At 48.7% G+C, this 14,441-nt stretch overlaps 1 protein-coding gene across 4 annotated transcripts in view; it reads left to right on the plus strand.

The window, feature by feature from the left end:
• Nucleotides 1–12,923, plus strand: part of tns1b (tensin 1b) — a 181,868-nt gene extending 168,945 nt beyond the window's left edge. For 2 of the 4 annotated variants that reach the window (XM_084478512.1, XM_084478515.1), the window contains 12 exons: nt 584–791; nt 1,132–2,285; nt 2,669–2,755; nt 4,775–4,903; nt 5,763–5,858; nt 6,154–6,231; nt 6,514–6,585; nt 6,737–6,772; nt 7,268–7,436; nt 8,063–8,131; nt 8,224–8,253; nt 9,486–12,923. In XM_084478512.1, coding sequence (XP_084334638.1) covers nt 584–791; nt 1,132–2,285; nt 2,669–2,755; nt 4,775–4,903; nt 5,763–5,858; nt 6,154–6,231; nt 6,514–6,585; nt 6,737–6,772; nt 7,268–7,436; nt 8,063–8,131; nt 8,224–8,253; nt 9,486–9,624 — 2,267 coding nt within the window. In that variant the 3' untranslated portion in view covers nt 9,625–12,923. The remainder of the gene's footprint in view (nt 1–583; nt 792–1,131; nt 2,286–2,668; nt 2,756–4,774; nt 4,904–5,762; nt 5,859–6,153; nt 6,232–6,513; nt 6,586–6,736; nt 6,773–7,267; nt 7,437–8,062; nt 8,132–8,223; nt 8,254–9,485) is intronic. The other 2 variants (XM_084478513.1, XM_084478514.1) reach the window with 2 other exon arrangements.
• The last annotated feature ends 1,518 nt before the right edge of the window (nt 12,924–14,441 follow it).

The following is a 14,441-nucleotide window of genomic DNA, read 5'->3' on the forward strand; positions in this document are numbered from 1 at the left end:
GAAACAATAGGAATACGCTACTTCAGTTGAAGCCATTGGTGACCTGGTTAATGTACGAAATGTATCAATCATCTAAGATGTAGCTGACCATGACATTTTCTTATGTTCCAAGTGACTATGATAATTAGCTTAACTTTAACCGTTTGAGCGGGACTACTTTCCATCCATGACGCAATACTGCCAACTAGTGGTGGCCCACGGGAAGTTCAACAACCTTGAGAAATCTTATCTGAGGTTGCGTTCCGATTGTTCCATGAGGTGGTGAATTAAAGTAATAATAGAGTTTGTGTTGTTAACGGCTGTATTATGTGTGGTCTAAAATCAATCTTTTTACTTAGAATGGTATATTTTTATGATCAATCAATCAAAAGTTGAATATAAGAAGTTTTCTTCATAAAATGTTTCTTTAAAAAAAAAAAAAAATCATCAATCACTGCGCCAGTTGATCATTCGCAATGGAATGTTGCTTCATCAAAGGCAAATCATCTCAAAACCCTAACCACTGTTGTCACGGTTACAGAGGCCACTAAATCCTCCGTGATGGTCCACACACTAACATCTCTCTCCTCTCGGTCCTTCACAGCCCCCAGAAGTTACGTGGAGTCTGTGGCCCGGTCAGCGTCGTCCTCCGGAGACGCCCCAGCTCCCAGTCCCCCCCAGGGTCCCAGTCCCCCCCAGGGTCTCTGCCCACCGGGAGAAGCCCTGCTGGGCAGCCAGCGGACCCCCAGCCCGCTGCCCCCCCAGGCCCTCAGCAGCCCTCTGTCCAGAAGTAGCCCCGTCCAGATGTGCAGGTCAGTGATGTCACTGCCGGGGACTGTCAAAGATCAATGAAGAGAGGACTGGGGATGATTTACGTCACATTCATTAGTATTGAACTTCTAAAGACGTTATTATCCTACTTTCATGGTCAAATGTGAAATAGATAACTAAGAAATGTAAAGATTTGTATCCCTGTACACCTTTGTGAGGGTGCTCTTTTTAGACATTGTCAATTATGCATATGATGCTGAAAATTGAATGGAGACCTATTTTTTCAGATGAATATCTTGAAGCTCATCCCCATCCATGTCTCTGATGCTGGCCAGAGGTGGAGTGTCATCACTAAATACTAATTGTCATTGTTCCTCTTAGTGATCATCCGTTGATGGACAGCTCCAGCAGCACACCCTTCACCACTGACTCTGGCTCCCACTCCCAGCCAACGGAGAGCCTCCGTCCCACCCCTAGTTCCTCCTACCAGGCCACGCCCACCCCCCAATACCAGGCCACGCCCACTTCTCAATACCAGGCCACGCCCACCCCCCAATACCAGGCCACGCCCACCCCCCAATACCAAGCCACGCCCAACTCTTACCAGGCCACACCCACTTCCCCTTACCAGGCCACGACCAGCTCTTACCAGGCCACGCCCACTTCCCCTTACCAGGCCACGCCCTCCTCCTACCTGGACGCCAGCGCCCCGCCCTTCTCCTCCTACCTGGGCCACCCCAGCAGCCCCCCCACCCAGGACCCCATGCAGGTCCTCCTGCACGGGGGCCACGCCCCGGCCCCTCCCCACGCGCTGTACTCCCCCTCCTCCGTCCTGCCCGCTGCCCAGGGCAGCCCCCACCTGGGTGGGCCGTTGGAGGCGTCGGGGCTCCAGGCTCTGGGGGGCAGCCCCCACCTGGGTGGGCCGTTGGAGGCGTCGGGGCTCCAGGCTCTGGGGGGCAGCCCCGTCCTGGCCCGGCGCCCGTCACAGGGCTCCCAGAGCAGCCCGGTGCTGGTGCGGCAGCCCTCGCTGGGCCGGCCCCACGGCAGCCCCGTCCCGCCCCGCCACGCCTCGGCCCTCCAGAGCAGCCCCGTCCCGCCCCGCCACGCCTCGGCCCTCCAGAGCAGCCCCGTCCCGCCCCGCCACGCCTCGGCCTCCCAGAGCAGCCCCGGCCTGGAGCGCCACCCGCTGCACAGCGGCTACACCACACCCGACGAGAGGCACGGCAACCTGTCCCGGCAGAGCAGCTCCTCGGGCTACCAGGGCCCGCCCACGCCCTCCTTCCCCGTGTCCCCGGCCGGCTACCTGGACGGGGCCCTGGGGGGCTTCAGGCAGGCCAGCCCCGCGCCGGCCTTCCAGCCCCAGCTGCCCGAGAAGAGGCGCATGTCGAGCGGGGAGCGGCCCGCCAACGGAGCGCTGTCCTACGGGACGCTCAACGGAAAGACGGGCTCCTCGTCGTCCTCGCCTCTGTCCAGCGGAGGAGGGACGCCCGGGTACTTCCACACCCTGCCAGACTTCTCCAAGTTCAACATGCCTGGTGAGAGCCGTCAGGGCACACCCGGCCCTGCACCCTATTTTCACTCATCATTTTTCAAACGGGTCCAGTGTTGAGAACGCTGGAGAACGGCTGCAATATGTAATCCTTTGCGGCATTAGTGGCCCGTAGATTAGAAAAATTGACGTCCAGCTTATAAAATATATTGCATATAAAAATCACAAATTGTACTTGGAATGACGGTCAAATGACTATATTGTAGTAAAATAGTACACGTTCAGTAAGTTATGTATAGTATATAGTATATGTAGTCAGCAGTAATCACCCAGTGGGTATATCTGTCTGACAATGTGCTCGCTTCAATACACATGACAAGTTCCAGCATGGAGACGCATAGAATATTCTTGTGTTTTGTCGTCTACTAGATGGGAGTCCGGAGTCTCGGCTGAACGTCAAGTTCGTACAGGACACGTCCAAGTTCTGGTACAAGCCGGAGATATCGAGAGAACAAGGTGAGCTTAATGGCAATCTCTTTCACTTAGTACGCATCCTGTTTACATCTCAATGGAGTACAAAAAATAAACATGCGTGAAACGAAAAGCAAAGTCATTTCTAAAAGCTGGCTGGCGCCGGACTGTTCCACAGAGAGAGGGAGAGTTCAAGTTAGACACAGACCATTTATTTTGTCTTCTGGGTGAACCCTAAAGCCGGCCCTCAAATTTCTTGTTGGATCGGAAATCAGTGTTTTGATGAAGGTTGTCTGGGCAAGGCCACATTCTGGATTAAAATGTGGACACGATACGCAAATACACTTATAAACCACCAGTGTGCAGGCGGGCACACACACACACACACACACACACACACACACACACACAGAAACTAACACATGCATATGCACAACACACACACACAAATCCCTTCCTTCTTCATTATATACCTTCTTTATGATCAGACTGTGGATACCAATCCTCCCTCCTCCTCCTTTGTTCCTCTCGTGACTCCTATTGGATGAGCTCATCCTAAGCACCAGCACATGCTCAACTGCAATGACATCACATGCAACACACACACACACACACACACACACACACACACACACACACACACACACACACACACACACACACACACACACACACACACACACACACACACACTACAATACAATACTCTGGGAAATCCACAGCAGATGCAGAGCATTAAGGCCCAGCTGTGGTCCTTCTCTCTCTCTCTCTCTCTCTCTCTCTCTTCCTTCAGCTAGACCATCTGTGACACTTCAAGGGGAGGAAGGAGGAAAGAATCCTTCCCTTCTTCCTTCTGTCCCTTGAAGTGTCACGCCCGGTCTGGCTGACATTGACGAGAACGGTCACCATGGATCCAGAGACTCTTCTCGTCTTCTGTCCCAGAGCCTTTAAATGGCATTAGCCTCACATCATGTTTGATGTCATTAGCACAACCCAACAATTGGAGAGGACAGAACAATTAAAAAGATCATCAAATGGGTGATTCCTACGGTGTAGAGAGGAGAGAGAGTAAGGTGGGTCTGAATTGTGAGTCCTTGGAGGAGAATTAAACCGTTTATTCAAGATTGATCCTGTAAGGTCATGGTTGGTGTATCTGGGATGAATTACGAATAATGAGAGCTTTGTGAAGTATTGGGAAGTTGGCCAACAATTGGCAAATTATATCTGGACTTAAAGTATACTTCTTTGACTAATTTTCGTGAAACTTAATTTATGGTATGTATTATATTCTGGGAATCAAACATACATATATATTAGTGCTGTCAAACTATTAAAATATTTTATCGCAATTAATCGCATTAATTCCATAGTTAACTCGCGATTAATCGCGATTAATCACACATTTTTATCTGTTCTAAATGTCCCTTGATTTCTTTTTGTACCATTATTTTTTCTCATTTTACTTATCATGGAAAAGTGGATCTGCTTGCTTTGTGCAAATGTTTTTTTATTGAAAACAACATTGCCACATACTGTAGTGTTCAATTTCACACTAACATTCTCACTTGGAGCAAATAATCTCTCAGACAATGTACCACTGTCCATCAATAAAATAATCTCTCAGACAATGTACCACTGTCCATCAATAAAATAATCTCTCAATGTACCACTGTCCATCAATAAAATAATCTCTCAGACAATGTACCACTGTCCATCAATAAAATAATCTCTCAATGTACCACTGTCCATCAATAAAATAATCTCTCAGACAATGTACCACTGTCCATCAATAAAATAATCTCTCAATGTACCACTGTCCATCAATAAAATAATCTCTCAGACAATGTACCACTGTCCATCAATAAAAGAAAAAAAGAAAAATAAACCTTAATCTTGCATTAAAAAAATGACTGTTAAAACTGCTTTGCATTAACGCCGTCAATAACGTGTTTACAGCACTCTTAACTCAACTAATGCACTCCTCATCCCAATAATTTGTCACTCTTTATGAACATTGTGGTCAGTGTTTCAAAGTGCGTGACCCTAACCCCCTGCCCCCCCCAGCCATCAGCCTGCTGAAGGAGAAGGATCCGGGGGCCTTTGTGATCCGGGACAGCCACTCGTTCCGGGGGGCGTACGGTCTGGCCATGAAGGTGGCCTGCCCCCCGCCCAGCCTGCAGCCCGCCAAGAAAGGTAGGCTGAGCCCCGCCCACAGGGAGGTAGGCCCCGCCCACAGGGAGGTAGACCCCGCCCACAGGGAGGTAGACCCCGCCCACAGGGAGGTAGACCCCGCCCACAGGGAGGTAGGCCCCGTCCACAGGGAGGTAGGCCCCGCCCACAGGGAGGTAGGCCCCGTCCACAGGGAGGTATACCCCGCCCTCAGGGAGGTAGGCCCCGCCCACAGGGAGGCTGAGCCCCGCCCACAGGGAGGTAGACCCCGTCCACAGGGAGGTAGGCCCCGCCCACAGGGAGGTAGGCCCCGCCCTCAGGGAGGTAGACCCCGCCCTCAGGGAGGTAGACCCCGCCCTCAGGGAGGTAGACCCCGCCCTCAGGGAGGTAGACCCCGCCCTCAGGGAGGTATACCCCGCCCTCAGGGAGGTAGGCCCCGCCCACAGGGAGGCTGAGCCCCGCCCACAGGGAGGCTGAGCCCCGCCCACAGGGAGGTAGACCCCGTCCACAGGGAGGTAGGCCCCGCCCACAGGGAGGTAGGCCCCGCCCTCAGGGAGGTAGACCCCGCCCTCAGGGAGGTAGACCCCGCCCTCAGGGAGGTAGGCCCCGCCCTCAGGGAGGTAGGCTGAGGTCTGGTGTCAGCGTCCACAGCCCCGCCCAGCGGAGTGGGACTGCTACCTTTCACGTCCCTGCGTTCGTTGTCGGTCGCTTGAATGACTTAATAATTCATTGAATGAATGCGTGTGTGTGTGTGTGTGTGTGTGTGTGTGTGTGTGTGTGTGTGTGTGTGTGTGTGTGCGTGTGTGCGCGTGTGTGTGTGTGTGTGTGTGTGTGTGTGTGTGTGTGTGTGTGCGTGTGTGTGTGTGCGTGTGCGTGTGTGCAGCAGGTGACATCACCAATGAGCTGGTGAGACACTTCCTGATCGAGAGCAGCCCCAGAGGAGTGAAGCTGAAGGGGTGTCCCAACGAACCCTTCTTTGGTAGGAACTGGGATTCAACACACACACACACACACACACACACACACACACACACGTACACACACACCCAGACACACACACACACACACACACACACACACACACACACACATGTACACACACACACACACACACACACACACACACACACACACACACACACCCAGACACACACACACACACCCAGACACACACACACACACACACACACACACACACACACACACACACACACCCGTAGTCACACACTCATTGCTCTGGTCTTCTTCCCATGTGTGATGGTTGTTTGCTGCAGGCTGTCTGTCTGCGCTGGTCTACCAACACGCCATCACACCCCTCGCTCTGCCCTGTAAGCTGCTCATCCCCACCACAGGTCAGCCTGTCTGTCTGTCTGCCTGTCTGTGTATCTGTCTGTCTGTGTATCTGGCTGTCTGTGTCTCTGTGTGTCTGTGTATCTGTCTGTGTGTCTGTCTGTCTGTGTGTCTGTGTATCTGTCTGTGTATCTGTCTGTCTATCTGTCTGTCTGTGTGTCTGTCTGTCTGTGTATCTCTGTGTGTCTGTCTGTCTGTGTGTCTGTCTGTGTATCTGTCTGTCTGTCTTGCAGTAATTAGTAGCATTATGTTCATTATGTTCTCCGCTTCTCCCTTCACTCCAGACCTCAATGAGGAGGCTCCGGTGGTTCCCGTGGCAACAAACCCGTTGGCCGAGCGCCTAAAACAAGGAGCAGGTAAAACTCAGAACTAGAACTATCAACATGAAGCTTTAGCTGCTGGGTGAAACCAAAAAGATAATGTCATAAGAACACAAACTATTGGCAACATCCGTGTGTTTTTGAAGCATCCTTATTCATTCAAATCAATTATTATCATCCCTTCAAGTCCCTTCACTGCAGAGGGCTCCTGATGACTGCCATGGTAAAGCATTCTCTCTGAGCCCTTCTGGAATGTTCCCCCTTGCATCTTTCAACGTTAGGCCTGTCATGTGCCTTGGAAAATGTGTGTGTGTGTGTGTGTGTGTGTGTGTGTGTGTGTGTGTGTACGTCAGCGTGCTTGCGTGTTGGTCTCTTGAGTGAGTGGTTACGTAGCAGAATGAGCCCATCTGTTTTAACATAACTTAACATAATGAATGGCAGTAATGTCTTCTGTTAAACATGTTGCTGCTGAGTTCTGTTCATTACCGTATGGACAGCCTTGAGTCACGAAGCATGTTCCGGACTTCAATAAAATGTTTTTTGCATGAATAGGCCGCTTGCAGCCTCATGGAACATCTCTGTGAATGACTATACCGTTAATAACATTAACACTGTTCATTTACATAAAGACCTGAAAACAAACTGCCACCATGACAAAGCATAACCGCCACCAACGCACCATAACTTGATATAGTTGAACTGTTTGTTGTTTTCCCAGCATGCAATGTGCTCTACATCAACTCAGTAGACATGGAGTCTCTGACAGGCCCTCAGGCCGTTGCCAAGGCGATATCTGAGACACTTGCTGCTGGCACGGCCCCGACCGCCACAGTGGTGCACTTCAAGGTGTCAGCGCAGGGCATCACTCTGACCGACAACCAGAGGAAGTACGTCTGTCTGTCTGTCTGTCTGTGTATAGAGAGGAAGTACGTCTGTCTGTCTGTCTGTCTGTGTATAGAGAGGAAGTACGTTAGAAACATACGTGGTGAAGGCAGCCCACAGAACGGTCCTCCGGTCCGCCGGCCGTACGTTAAGCCTTACCGTCAGCCCACAGAACGGTCCTCCGGTCCGCCGGCCGTACGTTAAGCCTTACCGTCAGCCCACAGAACGGTCCTCCGGTCCGCCGGCCGTACGTTAAGCCTTACCGTCAGCCCACAGAACGGTCCTCCGGTCCGCCGGCCGTACGTTAAGCCTTACCGTCAGCCCACAACGGTCCTCCGGTCCGCCGGCCGTACGTTAAGCCTTACCGTCAGCCCACAACGGTCCTCCGGTCCGCCGGCCGTACGTTAAGCCTTACCGTCAGCCCACAACGGTCCTCCGGTCCGCCGGCCGTACGTTAAGCCTTACCGTTATTCCACAGAACTTTTACCATCCGAAATATTGGATAAAACCACTTGTAGTCGTTCCAATTTTCTTCTGCATATGTTCATATCCAATAATATTTCCAATAAGACATAACAAAAGCCATGATTTAACATTAGTTATTAAACTAAATTTGACATTTCTTCCCCAGGCTATTCTTCCGACGTCACTACCCGACCAACAGCGTTACGTTCTGTGACATCGACCCACAGGACAGGAAGTGAGTGCTTCAGCCTTCCCTCACAGCACATTAAAACAGGTTCTTCTGTCCGTCTCCACATTATGAATGACGTGTGTTCCGTGTCTCGCTAGGTGGAACAAATCAGAAGGAGGCACAGCAAAGTAAGTGGATTACAATAAATAACCAATGGTACGTCGTGAGATTAAAAACAACCGGTGACGCAAGACACAGTGACGATATCTGCGTACACGCACACAGAAAAACAAAATAGACACACACACACACACATGCACAAATAAACTCTAAGGTCTATGTGGGCATTTCACCTCACAGACAGCTGGCCACCTCAGACAAGTCATAAAAGAGGAGCTATTTGTGGACTTTATTGGGTAGGAGTGTTGGAGATAGTTAAACCACAGATGACTGGGCAGAAAGTGGTTTCTTCCAAAGGTTTCTTACTTTCCCAGACTGGGTTTTGTTTTTCATGATGTCATTGACACCTGAAGAGTGTCCTGTAGCATGACGCCCCTCGGGGCTGGACCTGTGACCCGTCAGGCCTTCACCGTCACAGCCCAGCCCTCGGGGCTGGACCTGTGACCCGTCAGGCCTTCACCGTCACAGCCCAGCCCTCGGGGCTGGACCTGTGACCCGTCAGGCCTTCACCGTCACAGCCCAGCCCTCGGGGCTGGACCTGTGACCCGTCAGGCCTTCACCGTCACAGCCCAGCCCTCGGGGCTGGACCTGTGACCCGTCAGGCCTTCACCGTCACAGCCCAGCCCTCGGGGCTGGACCTGTGACCCGTCAGGCCTTCACCGTCACAGCCCAGCCCTCGGGGCTGGACCTGTGACCCGTCAGGCCTTCACCGTCACAGCCCAGCCCTCGGGGCTGGACCTGTGACCCGTCAGGCCTTCACCGTCACAGCCCAGCCCTCGGGGCTGGACCTGTGACCCGTTAGGCCTTCACCGTCACAGCCCAGCCCTCGGGGCTGGACCTGTGACCCGTCAGGCCTTCACCGTCACAGCCCAGCCCTCGGGGCTGGACCTGTGACCCGTTAGGCCTTCACCGTCACAGCCCAGCCCTCGGGGCTGGACCTGTGACCCGTCAGGCCTTCACCGTCACAGCCCAGCCCTCGGGGCTGGACCTGTGACCCTTCAGGCCTTCACCGTCACAGCCCAGCCCTCGGGGCTGGACCTGTGACCCGTCAGGCCTTCACCGTCACAGCCCAGCCCTCGGGGCTGGACCTGTGACCCGTCAGGCCTTCACCGTCGCAGCCCAGCCCTCGGTGACGCAGTAGGCAGGCTACAGGTGCCCAGAACCTTTGGGCTGGGAGTTGAACAGCAACCTGACCCCTGACCCCTGACCCCTGACCCCTGTGCCCTCTCCTCTCCTCCAGGCTGTTTGGCTTCGTGGCCCGGAAGCAGGGCAGCACGACGGACAACGTCAGCCACCTGTTCGCTGAGACGGACCCGGATCAGCCCGCCAACGCCATCGTCAACTTCGTGCTGAAGATGATCGCCGCGCAGAAGCGATGAAGGCGGCGAGGTTACGACCCCTGGCGCCTTTCCTTCACCCTTTGGTTGTTTGGTTCTCTTGGTCTTTCTTTAAAGAACACTTCTGTTTGAATCTGGACTCCGGACCTTCAACGTTTGTGTCTGCTTTCTTTCTTTTTTTTCCCTTTTTTTTTTTTTCTCTTTCTTACTTTTGTGTTACGTTAAGGCTGATGTGTGAGTCTGCGCACGTTGCCCTGATTGTGTGTGGAGCACAGTGTGCGCTGGACTGTCGAGCAGACAACAGTTTGATTCTTCGTTCTCTTGAGAACCTCTACAGGTTGTGTGTGTGTTTGTCTGTGCGTGCGCGTCTGTGTGTGTTTGTGTGCGCGTCTGTGTGTGCTTGTGTGTGAGTGTGTGTGTGTGTGTGTGTTTGTGTGCGTGTGTGTGAGTGTGTGTGTGTGTGTGTGTGTGTGTGTGTGTGTTTGTGTGCGTGAGTGTGTTTGTGTGCGTGTGTGTGTTTGTGTGCGCGCGCGTGTGTGTGTGAGTGAGTGTGTTTGTGTGCGTGTGTGTGTTTGTGTGCGCGTGTGTGCGTGTGTGTGTTTGTGCGCGTGTGTGTTTGTGTGCGCGTGTGTGAGTGAGTGTGTTTGTGTGCGTGTGTGTGTTTGTGTGCGCGTGTGTGTGTGTGTGTGTGTGTGTTTGTGTGCGTGTGTGTGCGTGTGTGTGTTTGTGCGCGTGTGTGTTTGTGTGCGCGTGTGTGCGTGTGTGAGTGAGTGTGTTTGTGTGAGTGTGTGTGTTTGTGTGCGTGTGCTTTTCTTCTTGAGTGGACCTCAGAATGGAACAGAGGAAGTGCAGAATGGGGGTGTGGCTGAAAGTGAGGGGTTGGGGGGGACTGTTCTGTCCTCCTGTTGCCGGGGGCGATACATGATCAGGAAGAGGAAATGACATCACGTGAACAGATGTTTTGCGGCGATTGTTTTAGGGTGATACATTTTTTTGTTTTTTGGGTAAATGTCAAGTTGGGTGAAGTGAGGGTGGATTCCTAATCTATCAGGCTTTCGACTGGTCAACCAAAGATTAAAAAGAAAAAGAAAGCAGGTTGAATATAGTGTTCCACTGTTCCAGGGTTGGAAAACATCCTTTTGTATAAAAAAAGACAAAATATGGCTGCTTAATCAAATTTACTGAACTGTTTATTTTTGTCTGTGTAGCGATACAGTAGGTCAACCTAGTTTGAAAAGAAGAAAAAAAAGAAAGAAAAATATGCACCTTTGCCTCCTGCAAACAATGTTTAAGGACGCTTTTGCATAAGGCGAGGTCATGTACATATTCTCCACAGCTTCCCCACTAGTTCTGTATTAGATGCCTTATGGTGCCTGACCTTTTTTTTTTTTAAAAAACAAAGAGCTTTGTAAAGAAAATAAGACTATAAAAAACAAACAGATCTCTTATATATGCAACTAAACGGAATGAGGATTTCCCGAAGTTATTTCTATATAGCCACGTAGCGTTGCTAGGTTAGCGTATGTTCTGTCCACCAACGCAAATAATCCGCTCAACCGTAGTCCTTATTTTGCCGTTTGTTCTTGTTTTCCGTACTTGTATTCATGTAAATGATCACGAGAATGTCATCCGATCATCGTGTCCCAGCAACTCTCGATCGCTTTGATTGGCGAAGTATTGACGAAAACTACGAAAATATCCTCAACGGCGCCAATCTTTACGCTCGCCACTCCATCCCCGTCTGCACTGCAGCACACAGCCACACTGTCCAGCGTTAGAAGGGCTAAAGGGTCTTTGAGATGCCAATCTTCACGTTAAAGGCTTGCACTAGTATCGCACTCTACATTTTCATTTTCCGAGAAAAAAAATCGAATAAAATATACACAAATAGGAAGAAGCTATTATCACTGTGCATCTGACTTTAAAACAGTTAACTCTCACCTCCTACCCGGAAGTAAGCTATACATATAAATATACGTATTAAAAGCTATATAAAACTTTCAAATGTTGACTAAAAGTATTTATTTTTTTTGCTATGTTGCTCTATGTTAACCTGTATACATGTATTATATAATATGCATTTAGATTACTGAAAGCAAGGAAAAAAATATCTTTATTTTGGCTAAAAATCACAACTTTAAACTGCCTTGAAATATATATGATGTAAAGTGTGTGCATTTTAAAGAGTGTCACTGTTTGTTTTGAATATGTTTTTTCACAGCGTTATGATATTATGCTTACTTTGTTTTCACCGTCAACAAAGCTTCTTTGACAGGAGATGAGTGCTTTGTATAAAAGTTTGTTTTGAAAATCGTTTTGTGACGCCAATACACATTTGAATCCAACTTCAACCGAGTTTTACAAAATACGCAATCTAAAGTAAGCACTTAAATGTTGACATTTCTATTCGTATTCGCAGAACACAACATCAAAATATCATCTGAGATTGCATGGTGTTCATTGCATGTGTAGAAGATGAAACGATGCTTTCCTTCTGCACATCTGCCCGTCCTAAGTATTGGGTGCAGAAGATAAGGGCCGTTTATCTTACTGTGCCACTTCTGCCCTCGTGTGGTTAAAAAGGGCCATTACAAAATATCCTGTCTCATTCGGATACAGTGTTTTAACTGTGATTCAGTCCATTTTATTTCTAACTTGCAAATCACTTTTTATTTTTGTATCTTATTTCAGTCCCAGGAAGGTTAAGACATCATGGACTGTGTTTGACTGCTTTATTAATACAAGTTGGAAGCATGGCATAGCTACTGAGATATGGCCTAAAATCGAAAGGCCTATCTTAAACAGAAAAATAAAGAATATTAAAATAAATATTAAAATGAAAACACAAAATGAACAAACAAAGCACTTATGGGGCGCATTTTCTTTTTAATATGACTACAATGTTTAATATGTCCTAAGCTAGAGGCTGCATGCTAATATAAAGCTACGTGGCACTAGTCTCTACTTCCTTGTGTTCTTCAAAATAAAAGCTACCATGTATAGCAGGATTTTGGTTTGAAGTGTCACTTGTCTAGTCTACATTTCTGTGGCAAGACAAGGCCCAGATAGATGTAAGATGAGTCTACGTATCTTCAGAACAACAAAAAGACTCTCTCTGCCACAATTGAATGTTTGCGTTTGTCTTTTATTTTCTTTCTTTTGTTTTAACTTTTTGCCAAGAAGGAAACTCCAGTAGTGTCTGGACTACGAATGTGTGTAAATGAGCTACGATGCCTGTACAGAGCAGTGTATTTTTTTGGTTTGCTATATTGTATGGCTTTTACTATTTCTGAAAAAAAGAAATAAAAAACACATTAAAAAGCAATACAAATCACAACAAACACCGGCAGGAACTGAACTCTTTTCTTTCTAAACGCCTCCAGAGCGGTTGAACTGAACTCTTCTCTTTCTAAACTCCTCCAGAGCGGTTGAACTGAACTCTTCTCTTTCTAAACGCCTCCTCAGGGGTCTGGAGTCTTAAAAGACAGTTTTTTATCTAAACATGATGTTTAACTTTGCATCTAAAAGCAAACATATCAACTCTTTGCTTGCAATCATTCAGTCTTCACTATACATACTGTATAGTATTTGCGTAGATATCCAACACATGTCTACGAATTGGACAATGACCAAGGCTAACTTTGTACAAGAACTATTGCTATTTAACATTAAACATTCAACCCAGGGCTCAATGAGAATGTTTAATGCGTCCTAATAAGGCTGCATAGTATGAGGTTAACCAGCACTGTGTACCTTTCTCCATTAGCAGCCAGCTGCTTGAGTTGTAGCATATATAGCTATATGCAGGGTTAGGACAAGACCATAATACAATTACCATTGGGCTAGAGGAAATACAGCAAGCTGAAGTTGTGGAGCTGAAGTCTTTATTTGTATCTACAGTAGGCCTGCAGTGTTCAGAGTAAATGTAAGCTTTATGTTTGTTTATCTATGTGGCACATATGACCGATGCAACATATGTTGTGCTCTATATTCAATCATGCCATTTAGCTATGGAAATAAACAAAATCATAGTCAACAATTCCAAGTTAAAGACACAGGGGGAGGTCTGTAGTGAGTCTCACACACACACACACACACGCACGCACGCACGCACGCACGCACGCACGCACGCACGCACGCACACACACACACACACACACACACACACACACACACACACACACACACAGTTGCTCAGTTTAACATGCAATATTACATTCGGCCACTTGATGCCAGTGTTTTCCTTCGGCAGAGAGGAAGTGACGAGTGGCAGTAATTCAGTTATTTGGAGGCATGAAATGAATACATCAACATTTGAAATGTGCTGTATGTAAAATGGTAGTACATTTATAATAGTAGTAGAATAGTATACAGTATTCCTTTTACATTTACTGCTCATTAATATATGACATTTACTTTTCTATCTCCATGACGACTTCATATTAACGAGACAGGATGAGGGGGGGGATATTGTACTTTTATCTTTAACGGTATTAAAAAAAAAACTAAATGATAAAACATATTTCCCCTAGCGGATGGGGAAATCCCAACCAAACCTGAACCTTCACATGCAGTGATTCACCCTGCATGGTGAAGAGGATTACTCTCTCACTCTCTCTCACTCTCTCTCTCTGTCCCTCTCTCTTTCTCTCTCTCTCTCTCTCTCTCTCTCTCTCTCTCTCTCTCTCTCTGTCCCTCTCTCTCTCTCTTTCTCTCTCTCTCTCTCTCTCTCACTCTCTCTGTCTCTCTCTCGCTCTCTGTCTCTTTCTCTTTCTTTCTCTCTCTCTCTCCCTCTCTCTCCCTCTCTCTGTCTCTCTCCCTCTCTCTGTCTCTCTCTCTCTCTCTCTCTCTCTCTCTCT

This window comes from Micromesistius poutassou (genome assembly GCF_964030765.1).
Source record: "Micromesistius poutassou genome assembly, chromosome: 14".
In the NCBI taxonomy this organism is placed as follows: Eukaryota; Metazoa; Chordata; class Actinopteri; order Gadiformes; family Gadidae; genus Micromesistius; species Micromesistius poutassou.